At 33.4% G+C, this 16417-nt stretch overlaps 2 protein-coding genes and 1 pseudogene across 2 annotated transcripts in view; 2 read left to right on the top strand and 1 right to left on the bottom strand.

Moving 5' to 3' along the window:
- The first annotated feature begins 388 nt into the window (after window positions 1-388).
- On the top strand, window positions 389-1909 carry LOC112017336 (hydroquinone glucosyltransferase). The gene has a single exon (XM_024049797.2). The coding sequence runs from the start codon at window positions 448-450 to the stop codon at window positions 1852-1854; it is 1407 nt and encodes a 468-aa protein (XP_023905565.1). The 5' UTR covers window positions 389-447; the 3' UTR covers window positions 1855-1909.
- Window positions 1910-6340: 4431 nt separating this feature from the next.
- On the top strand, window positions 6341-8604 carry LOC111997954 (hydroquinone glucosyltransferase-like; annotated as a pseudogene).
- Window positions 8605-11095: 2491 nt separating this feature from the next.
- LOC111997951 (bystin) overlaps window positions 11096-16417 on the bottom strand; it is a gene marked incomplete in the record, with an annotated part of 9088 nt that continues 3766 nt past the window's right edge. The window contains 5 exon segments of the mRNA XM_065780873.1: window positions 11096-11313; window positions 11491-11587; window positions 12750-12792; window positions 13688-13760; window positions 15372-15518. Coding sequence (XP_065636945.1) covers window positions 11565-11587; window positions 12750-12792; window positions 13688-13760; window positions 15372-15518 — 286 coding nt within the window.

The following is a 16417-nucleotide window of genomic DNA, read 5'->3' as shown; positions in this document are numbered from 1 at the left end:
TAGGAAAGTTTTGATACCACTTTTATAGAAAAAAAAAATGTCAAAATATTAATTACATTTTTTTATTTCTAATAAAAAATATTTTAAATAGATTATTAACTAAAACCATAAAATCGCTTGTTAGTATTTTTAAAATTTTATTAGAGAGAAAAGGAAAGTTTTCAAATGTTGATATTATTATTTAAACAAAGTTCGAAGACTAACGTTTGTAATTACGTCATTCTAACGCATGCAAGTACGTTAATGCCAATGGCACGTAAAATCTAATTGGTCGATTTTCTCTCATTTACCCTCCGTCGAATAATCTTACACACGTATTTGACCAAAACGCCTATATAAACCATCCAACCTTTACAAGTCCCAACCATAAAAATCGTTCTATATTCTCTTTCAAAAGCCATCTATTCAATTTCAAAGCATTATATTGTAGTCTTGTATATTGTCCATATGGAACAAAAACCCCACATAGCTCTTCTACCAAGTCCAGGGATGGGACATCTCGTCCCTCTTGTAGAGCTTGCCAAGCTACTTCTTCTTCACCACGACTTCCACATCACATGTATCATTCCCGTACTTGGGTCTCCATCCAAAGCCATGAAAGCAGTCCTTCAAGCCCTCCCTACTAGCATAGATCACGTCTTTCTTCCTCCAGTGATATTGGAGGAGGAGGAGATCAAAGGCCTAAAGCTTGAAGTCCAAGCTATGCTCACCTTAACTCGTTCACTGCCACCTCTTCGTGATGTGTTAAAGTCTACTCGATTTTCTGCTTTTGTAGTCGATCCTTTCGGGATTGATGCACTAGATATTGCTAAGGAACTCAACATCTCACCCTACATTTTCTTCCCCTCAAATGCTTTCGCGTTGTCTTTGGTTCTTCATTTGCCAAAGCTGGACGAGACAGTTTCATGCGAGTATAGAGACCTACCAGAACCAATAAAACTTCCAGGGTGCATAACTATTCACGGTCGAGATCTTTTAGAACCGGTGCAAGATCGAACAAGTGAGTTGTACAAAATGTTTCTTAGCAACACAAAACGGTACCGATTAGCCGAAGGTATTATCGTTAATACCTTCATGGAATTGGAAGGAAGTGCTATAAAAGCATTGTTAGAGGAAGAAGCTAAAAATCTCCCACTTTTTCCAGTTGGACCGATCCAAAGTGGTTCAAGCAATCAGGTTGACAAGTCAGAGTCAGACTGTTTAAGATGGTTGGACAATCAACCACATGGCTCTGTCTTGTTTGTTTGTTTTGGGAGTGGTGGAACCCTCTCATATGACCAAACCAATGAGCTAGCCTTAGGATTGGAATTGAGCGGCCAAAAGTTCATATGGGTTGTAAGAACCCCAAATAATGAATCAGCTGATGCCACATACCTTAGTGACCAAACTCTCGGCAACAACCCTCTTGCTTTCTTACCAAAAGGGTTCGTAGAAAGGACAAAAGGGCAGGGTCTAGTTGTGCCCTTTTGGGCTCCACAAGCCCAAGTGCTTAGCCATGGCTCCACGGGTGGATTCTTAACTCATTGTGGTTGGAATTCGACCCTAGAGAGTATCATGCAAGGCATACCATTAATTGTATGGCCACTTTTTGCAGAACAAAAAATGAATGCAGCATTATTAGCTGAGGATCTAAAAGTGGCACTAAGACCAAAAACTAACAAAAATGGTCGAATTGATCGAGAGGAAATTACAAAAGTTGTAAAGGGTCTCATGGTTGGAGAAGAAGGGAAGAAAGTTCGTAATCGTATGAAAGATATAAAGATCGCTGCTGAGAAAGCACTAAGTGCAGATGGCTCTTCTACAAAGGCACTCTCTAAATTAGCAACCCAATGGAAAAATCATTCTGACTTTTAGTACATGATACTATTCTTGCTTTTCAACTCTATTCCAGTTGTTTTTCTTTAGTCTAGTTTTAATTTTTAATTTTGTCACTTTATCATGTATTGCATATTTATATATGCCTTTATAAGTATAGCGTTTGCTTTTTAGAGGTGGTATTAAATTTCTCTTTGACTCTAATTTATATGTGAAATGACAAAATTTGACTCGGAATGTGGGACTTGTGACTTGTCATGCTAGCTCTAATAGAAAAGACGAACTCGTACTGTGGTCAAGGAAGTCGATACCGTACCGATACCGGTCATACTGGCCGGTACATACCGTACCGGTTGCATACCGGTATCGAAACATTAACATTTCGTACCAGTTTAAATACCGGCTGTACCGGCCATGTACCAGTCATACCGGCCAATTTCGGGCAATACCGGCCGGTACCGGACATACCGGCCGGTACAGAAAAAAGTATTTTTTTTTTTTTTTTATTTAAATTTTGTAATTTTTGAATTTTTGTTAGGGTAGAATGGTAACTTATTTGCATTAACTTATTAGTATTATTTGTTTTCTTAGTATGCAATGGTAACTTTTAAGCTTTCTATTTTTTATATTGTGTGTTTTTTTTTTTCTTTTAATTGATATTAAAGTCTAAAATTATGAATAATTAGTTTTCAATTGAGGAAATGTTTTATGGTAAATTTTTATATTTATTATAATATATATACACACACATACATATATATATTTATTTATAAATATATAAAATAGCGGTAAACCCGAAACGGTACACCGGTATTGACCGGTATCCGAAATATACCGTACCTCTGGGCAAACCGGTACAGCCTCCGGTACGATATTGACTCCCTTGACTGTGGTACATAAGCATCAACCTAGCGTTCTTCTTCTTTTTTAACATTAAATAAATAAAATAAATAAAAAACAATTACGTGACATGATTAATCATTTAGGCACTAAAAGATTGATGTGTTGATGTGTACCAAAACAAAATTCTTTGACCAAACGTATGTAATTTATTTAACTAGTCGCAAACCCCCGCATTGTGCGTGATTATTTTTTATGATGATCTCATTATTATTATTATTTTGTAATTTGAACTAATTTAATGAAAAGTAATGCATTTCATAATGATATTTATCACAAAATAATTTTTTATTATTGTAGAATTGTTTTATTTAAAATTTGGAATCTTAATTCTACCATAGTTGGTTGACTAACTTTTATATCTCTAAGTCAATTAACACGTTTTGCATGCTACATGTAAACCTTCTTTTCCATAAGAGTTGAAATAATGTGTGTAATATTTTTTTTTTTTCTATGGAAGTTAAAAAGAATAAAATTCACCTTGTCTTGATGTTTTCTAAAAATTAAATTTGGAGATTCTCTTTCAATAATTGTGAAAATTTCAAGCAATAATTCAGAAGGTAATACATGCTACATGTTCATGCTTTGATTGTGTAATTGTATGATTGATTTGGGTTTTTACTCCGTTAGTCATTGGTCTCTTTGTTTTTCAATTAACGGTTACTGATTAATTTATTTAATTGACATTTGATTTCTTTTACTAATCTCTTTCTCTCCCTCTTTGTTAACATCCTATTGTTTTCCCAAATTTGATGATAATTCTAATGTACTAAATATGCATACTGTAACGTTTATTTTTATTTTTATTTTATTCCATTTTGCTGCCATGAAGTTAGTACATCCATAACTATTAGTTTATTATTTTATGATATGTTTGGTTTGATATTATTATTATTATTATTATTATTAATTTAGTGTTTCTAAAATAGCATGTGTTTTGTATTCTCTTTTTCTATTAATGCATTGGAATATTTTATAAGAAAATTGTTTTTTTTTTTATTTTAATTGAGTGTTTCTAAATTGATATTTGTTTTGTATTTCATTTTTCCATTGATGCATTGTAACATTTCATGGGAAGACTTTATAAGAACAATTTTTATTTATTGAATAAAATATTATATATCTTTTCTAATCTCTGACACAGATTTTTTTTTTTTTTTTTTTTTGTCAAAGAAAAAAAATGTAGCATCGTGATGTTCCACTAACATGTTTCTTGGTAGTCTATTAAGTCACTACAAGAGGATATTGTCTCATGTCCTCTATGTGTTGCTTTCTATTGGGTTGTAGATTGATTCTAGTTAATTCATTCAATTATCCAAGTTGATTAATTATCTAAATTACATGCAATATTGTGGAGGCACAAACAAATCTCAAATTTAAACTAGAGTGCAGCAGAAATTAAATTTGACAAAGTGATTTGTTAACTAATGGGAAAAACCTTTACAAGGCAAAACCCTCCCACCAAGTGAATTTTAGGTCACCACTTCCAAGAATCCACTAATAAAAAATAAAAGATAAAAAATATAAGAAATCTTACCACTATCCAAATTATCTCAAAATACCAATCTATAGCTGGACCTTTGCTCTAATCCTCAATTGGACTTGATATTGTAGAAGACTTCTTCTTTGCATAGATTTCCAATCTATGATTCACTGCTTTGCACGAATCTCGGTACGTGACTAACTCTACAACAACCCATTTGATTGTTATAGTTGATTTGCAGCAGCTTCAAATAAAATAAAATAAAAGAATAAGATCTTCAATTATTGGTGTCAAAGACTTTGCTTGGTACAGAACCAAGAGGCGCACAAGAGTCGCATGCAGCAAGATCTCTTTCTTTTATTTTCTTATCTCACTAGTTCAACAGTTGGAGATTAGGGTTTCAATAAGAAAACCTTATGGAGCATTAGGGTTAGGGTTTTCTTTCTCTACCACTTTATTTAAATAGGAGTTTAATGAGTCTTTTAAATAGGCTCTTATATTCCTATTAGGTTTACACAAACCCATAAACAAATAGTCAATTAGAATAAAACATTGCAGGTTATATTCTGAAAACTGTTAGCTCGATAGATCGACATAGGTATCGAGGTTTATTAAATCTCGATAGATCAAAAGTGTCGATCTAGATATCAAGATCCCATTTTTCAGCTTTTCACCACTTGCTCTTTGAGCAATTTTCATATCTTCAATACTACCACTTGAAAAATTATTTCAAAGTACTTCGTGATATAACCTTGAATCCACTTAGATCTACCCAAGAACAAGTGCATTTTGTTATAGCATGTGCCAATTACATAAACATATGACCCTAACAATCTTTCCCTTTGAAAATCTCTGACAAAACCACAAGAGTACATGAATGTCCTAGAATACATTCTACTCAAGATTACACAGAAAAATAAGCCTAATTTAATACTTGAACCCTTGAAAACTAATCTTAACATTGAGGAGATTTATCTCCCAATATAAGAGTATGGAGCAATCATGGGTCTTCACAACTTTGATGGCATCATTCTTTTGTTATCTCAACCTGCCTTCATTAAGACACAGGCTAATTTATAAGAGTATGGAGCAATCATGAATGTCCTAGAATACATTCTACTCAAGATTACACAGAAAAATAAGCCTAATTTAATACTTGAACCCTTGAAAATTAATCTTAACATTGAGGAGATTTATCTCCCCATATAAGAGTATGGAGCAATCATGGGTCTTCACAACTTTGATGGCATCATTCTTTTGCTATCTCAACCTGCCTTCATTAACACGCAGGCTAACATCCTAGGAATCTCTATGAGCCTTGCACAATCTTGGAAAAATATTTCTAACTGTACTCAGGCTTTGATACTATTGAAAAAAAAAAAAACCTATTTTGACCCCTACAAGATCTGAATGCTCTTATATTAATTGAAAAATATGATTTAGACCCCAAACAACTTATGCAAATAATTAGTTACTCAAATTATGATTCTGTCAAAACAGAAAACACACACAAGAATCTCAACCATAGTTATAAGTCACCAAATCTATAGAGAGGATTTTCTAACTATTTAGGCTCAAGATGGTTTGCTCTCAACATATATAGTTTTGATATGACAACCTCTCTCCTCTCAATATCTGCAATATGGGTTGGTTTTATAAGTTTCCTATTTTATTTTTGTTTTAATATTTTCTAACGGTAATTAAAATTTTTGAGGACCTAATTATTTTTTCATATTTTTGAGTAGTCAATAATCTCACATTTGCCAATTAATTATAGGAAGAAATTCCTTCGATATGACCTGGAAATGCTAATTAAGGGTAATTTTTTTCCTAGATTTGCTATTGAAGTTACGTCACACTAGTCTAACACATTTGATGTATGTTTATCTTAGGTGACAGCGTTACGTAAACAAATATTTCTTTGAATCCTCTAGAATAAAAATCTGAAAACCTTCAACTTAAATTATTTTTTAACACAGCTAAAATAAGTTTAAATATGATCATTTTAGTGTTACATCTATAATATTTTTATAATAAATTCACAATAAAGATTAAGAGTTAAGTTTTAATTGGTTTTTAACTATACAATTAACTTCACTTTTTTATTTACCATTAACAACTTCCCATTTAAATTTTGTTGAGAAATTTTTATGACTTTGTGTAAGTATCACTACTCTTACAATATTTAATTTTACTAGAGAGACTTAAACAAAGTTGGAAGACTAATGTTTGTAATTACGTCATTCTAACGCATGCAAGTACGTTTATGCCAATGGTACATAAAATCTAATTGGTTGATTTTCTCTCTTTTCCCCTCCATCGAATATACACATGTATTTGACCCAAACGCCTATATAAACCGTCCAACCTTTACAAGTCCCAACCATAAAAATCGTTCTATATTCTCTTTCAAAAGCCATCTATTCAAAGCATTATATTGTAGTCTTGTATATTGTCCATATGGAACAAAAACCCCACATAGCTCTTCTACCAAGTCCAGGGATGGGACATCTCATCCCTCTTGTAGAGCTTGCCAAGCTACTTCTTCTTCACCACGACTTCCACATCACATGTATCATTCCCGTACTTGGGTCTCCATCCAAAGCCATGAAAGCAGTCCTTCAAGCCCTCCCTACTAGCATAGATCACGTCTTTCTTCCTCCAGTGATATTGGAGGAGGAGGAGATCAAAGGCCTAAAGCTTGAAGTCCAAGCTATGCTCACCTTAACTCATTCACTGCCACCTCTTCGTGATGTGTTAAAGCCTACTCGATTTTCGGCTTTTGTAGTCGATCCTTTTGGGATTGATGCACTGGATATTGCTAAGGAACTCAACATCTCACCCTACATTTTCTTCCCTTCAAATGCTTTCGCGTTGTCTTTGGTTCTTCATTTGCCAAAGCTGGACGAGACAGTTTCATGCGAGTATAGAGACCTACCAGAACCAATAAAACTTCCAGGGTGCATACCTATTCACGGTCGAGATCTTTTAGAACCGGTGCAAGATCGAACAAGTGAGTTGTACAAAATGTTTCTTAGCAACACAAAACGGTACCGATTAGCCGAAGGTATTATCGTTAATACCTTCATGGAATTGGAAGGAAGTGCTATAAAAGCATTGTTAGAGGAAGAAGCTAAAATCTCCCACTTTTTCCAGTTGGACCGATCCAAAGTGGTTCAAGCAATCAGGTTGACAAGTCAGAGTCAGACTGCTTAAGATGGTTGGACAATCAACCACATGGCTCTGTCTTGTTTGTTTGTTTTGGGAGTGGTGGAACCCTCTCATATGAACAAACCAATGAGCTAGCCTTAGGATTGGAATTGAGCGGCCAAAAGTTCATATGGGTTGTAAGAACCCCAAATAATGAATCAGCTGATGCCACATACCTCAGTGACCAAACTCTCGGCAACAACCCTCTTGCTTTCTTACCAAAAGGGTTCGTAGAGAGGACTAAAGGGCAGGGTCTAGTTGTGCCCTTTTGGGCTCCACAAGCCCAAGTGCTTAGCCATGGCTCCACGGGTGGATTCTTAACTCATTGTGGTTGGAATTCAACCCTAGAGAGTATCATGCAAGGCATACCATTAATTGTATGGCCACTTTTTGCAGAACAAAAAAAGAATGCAGCATTATTAGCTGAGGATCTAAAAGTGGCACTAAGACCAAAAACTAACAAAAATGGTCTAATTGATCGAGAGGAAATTGCAAAAGTTGTAAAGGGTCTCATGGTTGGAGAAGAAGAGAAGAAAGTTCGTAATCGTATGAAAGATATAAAGATCGCTGCTGAGAAAGCACTAATGGCATGTTTGGATGTTTAAAAAAGGAGGGAGAGTATAGTTGAGGGAGGGAGAGTAATGCAATTACCTTGTTTGGAAGTTTTTTAAAGAATGAGGGGGAGGAGTTTGGACTCCCTCTAGCCCCCCAATTTTAATTCCCCCAAATTGGAGAGATTTGGAGGGAGAGTAGAGTACATAAACTATTGACCAAGTAAATTACCTAATTTACCCTTATTATATTAACAAAATTACACAAGGGGAAGGGTTAATTACTCTCTTCCCCTTTACTAATTTTAAAAACATCCAAATAAGGTAGAGGTGAATCATTCTCCTCTACTCTCCTCCCCACTACTCTCCTTCCCTCTACTCTCCTCCCTCTCTAAACTTCCAAACAAGCCATAAGTGTAGATGGTTCTTCTACAAAGGCACTCTCTAAATTAGCAACCCAATGGAAAAATCATCCTGACTTTTAGTACATGATACTTTCTAGCTTTTCAACTCTATTATTCAGTTGTTTTTCTTTAGTCTAGTTTTAATTTTTAATTTTGTCACTTTATCATGTATTGCATATTTATATATGCCTTTATAAGTATAGCGTTTGCTTTTTAGAGGTGGTATTAAATTTCTCTTTGACTCTAATTTATATGTGAAATGACAAAATTTGACACGGAACGTGGAACTTGTAACTTGTCTGGCTAGCTCTAATAGAAAAGACGAACTCGTACTGTGGTACATAAGCATCAACCTAACGTTCTTCTTTTCTCACATTTAATAAAAATAAAAAAATAAAAAAAAAATAAAATAAAATAAAAAACCAATTACGTAACATGTTTAATCATTTAGGCACTAAAAGATTGATGTGTTGATGTATACCAAAACGAAATTCTTTGACCAAACGTATGTAATTTATATCAATAAGCATTAAAGCAAATACAACCTTCTTTCTTCAAAGGCAAATATGCTTAAAGGACAAGATGCCTGGGGATACAACCAAAACAAGGATATCTAAAATCCGATTTGCCTAAGGTATGGTGTGGAGTGTGGACTGCAACAATATTAGAATTTGGAAATACAATTTAACGTATATATTTGAAAAGATTTGCTATTCTGTACACTTAATTTTGTAGCTATCATTATGGGTTTTAGTTAGTTAAATTGGTAAAATCTTAGATTGTTGAATAAAAAATCTAATGTTCAATCTCTGCCTACACCAAAAACTGATTGATGCTTTAGTCTAATGATAAAAAACTATAATCAGAAACGGACGCTATAAGTTGAAACTATTTCAAAAAAAAATTTTGTAGCTACATTTAACCTAAAATTAATAACAAAGATATTGGAGACAATCAGCCCATTATTCTTTTCTTAATTAAAAATGGTGGCTCAGCTAAATTAGAGAGGCTTATTAGAGCATCTCCAACAGCTTCTCCATGTTTTTGTACTGTTTAGATAGTGAACAGTGATATTTAACTTTTACCTACCCACTTTTTCAAATACATCTTCCAACAGATTCTCTATCCTTTCTCTATCCCATTTAAATATTATTTCTTCTTTCATTATTTATTCTTTTTTTTAACAACTATTTTTTTCAATAAGAAGTGTTACGTCCACAACATTTTTCGCAATACTTTCACAACAAAATTTATGTGAAAAGTTGTTACTAATTCTAATTTGAACCCACCACTGAAATTATTTTTTTACTTACCAATATTAACTAATAACAATCTGTTACTTAAAATCTATTGTGAAAATATTGATGTAGCATTTCTCAATTAGGATTTTTTATTCTTTATATTATTTTTCCTTTCTTTCATTTCATTTTCATCCATACGTTTCATTTCTTTTTTTCTTTTCTTTTCTTTTTTTCTTGTTTTTTCTCCTCCACACACGTGTCCAGTGTCCTGTCTCTATCCCCCCCCCCCCCCTTCTTTTTTTTTCTTTTTTTTTTTTTTCCATAACATTCACTAGCTCTCTCTACGATAAGAAAAGAAAGAAAAGATGTATAGAGAGAAAGAACAAAAGAGATGGGTCACTGTGCCATCGCTCATCTTTGTCCCCAACGCAGTACAGATGGGTCAATGGCTTCTGTCTTCTGTCTTCAACTTTTTTTTCCTTTTTTGTTTTTTTGTTTTTGTTATGATTTGATTAATTTTAAAATTGTATTTTTTGAGTTTGTATTCTAATAATCTAATTATGCTTAAGTTTAGAGATATTTGAGAGAAAGATTGTTGTGTTTGTAGCTATGAGAGGAGAGAAAAAAAAATTGTTTTTTTTCATTGAAATGTATGAATTTTTTAAGTAGAAAAATTCATTTGGAGTTGCTACAGTGTTCTCTAGATCAAGAGAACGACTGTAGTAACTTCCAAAAAAAAAAAATTTGGAAAGATTTTGCATATAGAGAATCGGTTGGAGCTAGTTTTTTGGGCTTACTCTCCAAAATATAGATTTAGCTAATCTATTGGAAATGCTCTTAAGCCTTAACTGCTCAAACCGAATAGAAACCCATGAGCCCAAAAACTAGGCCATTTGTCCAAACAAATGATAGTAATCTGAGCCAATCCAATGCTCAGTTCACTACAAAAAACGCGGGCTTTAGCCGTGTTTCAAAAACGCAGCTATAGACCCTAAAAACGCAGCTATAGACTATAACTGCGTTTTCTATAGCCACATTTACAAATGCGGCTTTTATCGGGTGATAATAGGCCCCTGCGAGGTCTATAGCCGCATTTTTTTAAACACGGCTACAGGTCCCCCTATAGCTGTGTTTTTCCACCCTCTATAGCTACGTTTTTCCACTCCCTATAGGCTGAAACTTATAACTGTATTTTGTAAAAAACTCGGCTATAAGCCTGCTTTGAGATGTGTTTAAAACACAGTTATAGCCTCGACCTATAGCTACGTTTTTAAAACGTGGCTATAGACTATCTTTGGGTTGCATTTAGAAACGCAGCTAAAGCCCCCTACATTGGGTTTTTCTATAGCAGCGTTTAAAAAACACGACTATAGGTTTTTTTTTTCTTGCTAAATCTGTAATTCCTGCCCAAAACAATTGCCAACACTCAACATTCCCAACCAATTGCCATCAAACAAAACAAGTTCATTGCCAAAAGATTGCATTGCCCAAATAATTTACATAAGCAAATAATTACATAAACAAAACAAGTTCCCATCTAAATTTTACACTAAACCTCATACTGATGGCTGATGCACAAGCATAATATTAGTTAAAACCAAAATAAATAAAAGGCAAAGCCAAAAGGTTATATATGAGAAAGGAATACCATATGCACGTCAAAACACTGGACTTCCTTTCCTGAAGAGGCATAAATGATATCTGCATTCCTTGAGTCAAGCAACAATAAATAATGTGAACTTTAATCATAAACCTGACTATAAACTCAATTAGATACCAAACATATCACCAATATACACAGTATTAAAGAAATCAATTATAAATTGAACTAAAGAAATTAATACCCAATAAATCAAAAAACTTAAATAAATACAATATATAAATACCTGACTTGAAGCATAATGAAGAAATGGCTTCCTTCCCAACTTCCATTACAAGCTGCACATCTTTACATCACATATCAGACCAGCAAATGCATCCATCCTATTTCATTATTACAAATGACAACATAACTTAATCAAAAATTAAAATGTTTTTCCTGTTTAAAAAGAAACAAGTCACTCAATGCTCAAACCCTAATGCAATTCTAGAGATATAAGTTTGATCCATGTTGTTCCAGAAAAGCCTGACTCATGCAAATCATAACAGGATAAAGCAAAAGTCTATATTATTATTCTCTCGTAATGATGGTTACAAACTTAGTTAATTTACCTGTCCCACAACAATAAGAGGCATTACCATATTCGAATTGAGTGAGAAAAATTAAATAAGACAGGACAGAGGAAAAATAATTGCTAGGGAAATTTCAAACCCTCGCCAGGTGGTACATTGAATTTATGGCTGTCCACCAAAGCCTAAGAAAAGTAGCCCAAGTATTATAAAGAATTTAAAAGGCTCAAAATTGTATAGTTCTTATGATTGCAAGAGAGAACGATGAGAAAAGAGAGCTTGTCATTATATCAAACTCAGCCACTTCTACCAAGGACCCAAAAAGAAAATGCCAGTTCCTATAGACTTATGAGGAATAGATTTTTAACATGCCCTAAGAATGACAAAACAAATAAAAAGAACTAGAACTACTATGTTTTAGTAGAATCCAACAAATATAAAGATAAATCCTTATAACAAATTGTATGTATGATTGGAAGGAGAAAAAATCAAATTAGCCTTAATTAAAAGGCCACATGTGAACCCCATTACAGCAAACCCATACAAATACATAAATCCAGATAATGCAGACTAACAATACACACAATTAATCCAGTCTCAAAAAATAACTATGCTCAATATAAATCTCTTTTTTATTTTCAAAAAATATAAATTTTTTTAAGTCATAATAATGGTAAACCTTTCTCGTAAACATCTTAATCCTATACTTAAACCTTCAGATTTTAGGATAGGAGTACTGAAATAAAGAGATAGTGAGAGCTTATCATAACAAACTTCATCGCCCAAGTAGAGTACCAAATCAATTTACAAAAGTCAATTTTGCTGGAACAAACACCTTGCAAAGCAACCAAGCACCAAAATCTATAAAATAAATTGAACAAGTAGTATCACATTTGGGTGAATAGTATTAAAAGACTTAAGAGAAATCAAGAGAAGGGAAGAGTTTGCCTATTGTTGCAGTCAAAACAGCACATACTCTTGCTCAAATAAAAAAAAACTCCAAATCGCAATTTCCCCTCCTACAGACATATCATTATTAAAAATATTAAACATCGTCCTCACAAAACAACAAAACAAACATTGGTATCTTATAATCTTTTTCCTCACCAGCATACAAAGAGTTATAGGAACTATGAAAGTATTCATCACTAAAGCAAAAAAAATAAACATCACCCACACATAAAGAAGCTATGTTATTGAGTGCTAAAATATTATATGAATCCAGAATAGCAAGAGCCTCAGACTATTGACAAACATTGGTTGAACATGGTCAGCATCTGCACTTTCAATGGCTAGGAATTCAATAAGCAACAATCCAAGTTCAAATGAATCAGTGACACAACTAGCAATATTAATAGCCATCCAACGAAGATATTCACTTGGCAACCATACTCAAGTCACAAGCTCTATCTGATTACTGCTCCAAACAAATGCACAGCCAAATTAAAATCCAAAATGGATATGGGGTTGCCAATACAAGATAAAAAAGTAGCACTAAAAGAGAAAGAAAATGAAAAGAATGTACAAGCATGTATGGAAGTACAGGCATTGATTTCCAGCAAGAGCAAACTGAAAATACAAAAAATCCAAGCTCCAACTTAGACAAGAATAAATTGCAAGAAGAAGGTAGAGTACTACAAAAAAGTATGTAAGATTGAGGAGCAAGAAAAAACAAAATCAACCTAGTTTAAAAACCTGGAATTGCATCACATTGCACAAGGCTGCAGGAATTATATGAAACCAAAAAAAGTAACCTAACAAATCACAGACTATCCAAGCTTCTATTACAAAAAAAATAAATTAAAAAAATAAGCAACTATCTGTTTAAAAATAAACAAGTGATTAAGGAGCAAGAAAGAACACAAAGAGAAGAGAATATCAACGAATAAGCTCAAGCAACGGCAATGTCCTTACTAGTTTGTGCCTTTGCTTTTCAAGTAGATTTCTGAGGTTATCTTTGTCCTCCTTTCGGAGCTCATTTTTATACCTGCAAGGAATTTCACACAATAACAGGATATAAAAGGAAATGCAATAGTGTATCAATTTATGTCATGAGTTACATTTAGAATAGCACACAATAGCTTAAAATCCAGTAGTCACATTTAGATAAGAGAGAAATATACTATTTACATACTGGTTAACAACCCACATAGTTACATTTTTCTTCTGTTCAATTAAAATGTGGCTTGAGTTTGATGTATAAAGATTTAAAACCTGTCAAAAGATGCTTATATAATAGGCATAGGTTTGAAATTGAAACTAGTGGTTTAGGGCTAGGGATAGTAAATGTATAGGGTTCAACTCTAGCTAAAGCTAAAATAGACTAGTTCTTTCAGGCAAAGAAACACTGTTCCTGAAGACACCAAGGATTTAAAGCTACAAAGAAGAAATTTGTTTGGGGTTAACTCAAGGGATCAAATCTGCTTTGTCTGGGAGTCGGAGAACCTAGGAAGCACAGGCACGGATACAAGTACATGTACAACACAGTGACATGACCAATTCTTGAAAAATATAACATGACACAGCATGTACAACATGGGTACGGCACCCTAAATGAAGTGTCTGTACTCTGTACTTCATAGCAGAGAACACTGATATAAGCCATTCTGCAACAGGGTTGCTGAATGATCAAAGAATGAATTAGAATTTTGAGATTAGAATGTGTAAGATCTAATGGAGGTAAACAGAAGCAGCTAGTGGATGCACTTGATTGTGCCTTGATGAACAGAATCTAATATGGAAGAAGAAGAGAGCAGCGCAATACCCCTCAAAGAACTCACAAAACAAACTCAAATATTTCATGAATTGAACTTTGGTAAAAGTTGATCAATGCGTATTTAGTATTTGCAGCCATTAACTCTCCCTTGTTCAACTAGGATAGAGTTGTAATTAAGACACTATACATTATAAGTAAATAAGTTGACCCCTGGCCCGCATTGAGCAATAAGGAAACTACAGGAATGCCCTTACTGAAAAAACTTAAAAGAGAAGTCAAATATAAATAGTTTAATACTAACAACCTCACTAAATATAATGGACACGTATTAGGTTTAGCCTGATGCTGCAAGGCCCACAACTTTAGCCTTAGGTTTCATAAGGATAATGTTCTTTCTTTTAATTCTCTGTGCTTCTGCAACATTTTTCATTTTTTTCTGTGCCTATACTTATCAACTCTGTCCAAACCAGATCATTTGCCAACTCTAAAGCCAATAAGGAGGGGGAAAAATAGAGAGAGAGAGAGAGAGAGAGGAGGTAACATATTAAGATTTCTATCAAGAAAGAATCAAACTCCCCCTCCCTTTAGTTCTTTTTTTTTTATTTGTAAATTAGATATGCACACCATTATCGAGGGCGGAGAAATGCCATTTGAGCAAGAGTCCCTAGTCCCTCCCCATTATTAAATTCATAATTTTCATTAAATCAAATAGATGATTAATCCATTTTTCCCTTTTACCCCTCTCCATCCTTTCCTCCAAAAATACATATTGTAAGTGAACCAGATGAACTTTTCATAAAACATATTATCCTAACAAGGAGAAATTTTCTTCTTAACACCCAATCAGGCAAGACAAGATATTCTTTAATAAAAGTTACTAACCTTTGCACAAATGCAAGGAGATACTGATGCCATATTACAGGCATCATCCTGCTATCTTCAAGGAATCTCATAAAATGAGCAACAGTAGCATCAAGTACACGATATGGCAAAGCATACTTCTTCTCCAAAAGAAGCTTTATAAAAAAGCTGCAATGGTTTACGAAGGAAACTTTGTCAAGCAGTTTCCAAAGCATTTGGCAAAGGAGGAGAGGTTGTATAAGAAATAATAATAAAAAATCATTGCTATTATATGAGATTTCATTAAATCAACAATTGATTGATTCTATAAACCTTACCCAAAGTAAAGAATCAAAACCGTTAATCATGAATAAACATGAATACTAATCTCGAAGCATTATGAGAATCTCAACAATACCAACCAATTCTCTCTCCCTTTCAATGAGTAATATATACTAACATCAATAATTTTATGAAGAAATTTAAAATTAGGACATCAATGAGGACTATTCATGTATGCTAATCTCTATGATTCAAATTTGACAAATGTCAAATTAGAAAGTCACTGACAATGATTACTTACAAAGGCATTTATCTGATGGAGCCTTTAATTCAGCAACTTTAGCATGTAAGGTAAATCTCCTCTAAGTAATGGCACAATCTATTTTTTTGTGCCATTTCTAAATGACACACCAAAAACAGAGGGTTTTATCTATTTGTCCACATATTGACCTAATATTACATTTTCCTTTTATGAGTAAAATGAAACTTCATTAGGAAAAAAGAAAGACCTAAATACAGGATGTACACAACAGGCACACTTAGAAAATACAGACAAAATTATCGGATCTATGAAATCTGAAAAAAAAAAAAAAAAAAAAAAAAAAAAATAGTCCTTTGCAACATGAGCTTTTCAATTTAAAGTTAATTTGTGGTTTTTTCCTGCCTTTGATCCCTTTTGTTTGTATCTGTAGATACTAATACACTTGAATACGTGTTCTAGTGAATGTTGTATATTGTTTGCATGCCTGAATGGTTCTTGAAACTACTTTAGATGAATATTTTAACCTATTACACATGTGGGTATA

The sequence above is a fragment of the Quercus suber genome, unplaced genomic scaffold, assembly GCF_002906115.3.
Source record: "Quercus suber isolate HL8 unplaced genomic scaffold, Cork oak 2.0 scaffold_249, whole genome shotgun sequence".
Classification (NCBI taxonomy): Eukaryota; Viridiplantae; Streptophyta; class Magnoliopsida; order Fagales; family Fagaceae; genus Quercus; species Quercus suber.
This window is presented reverse-complemented; position numbering and strand designations above follow the sequence as displayed.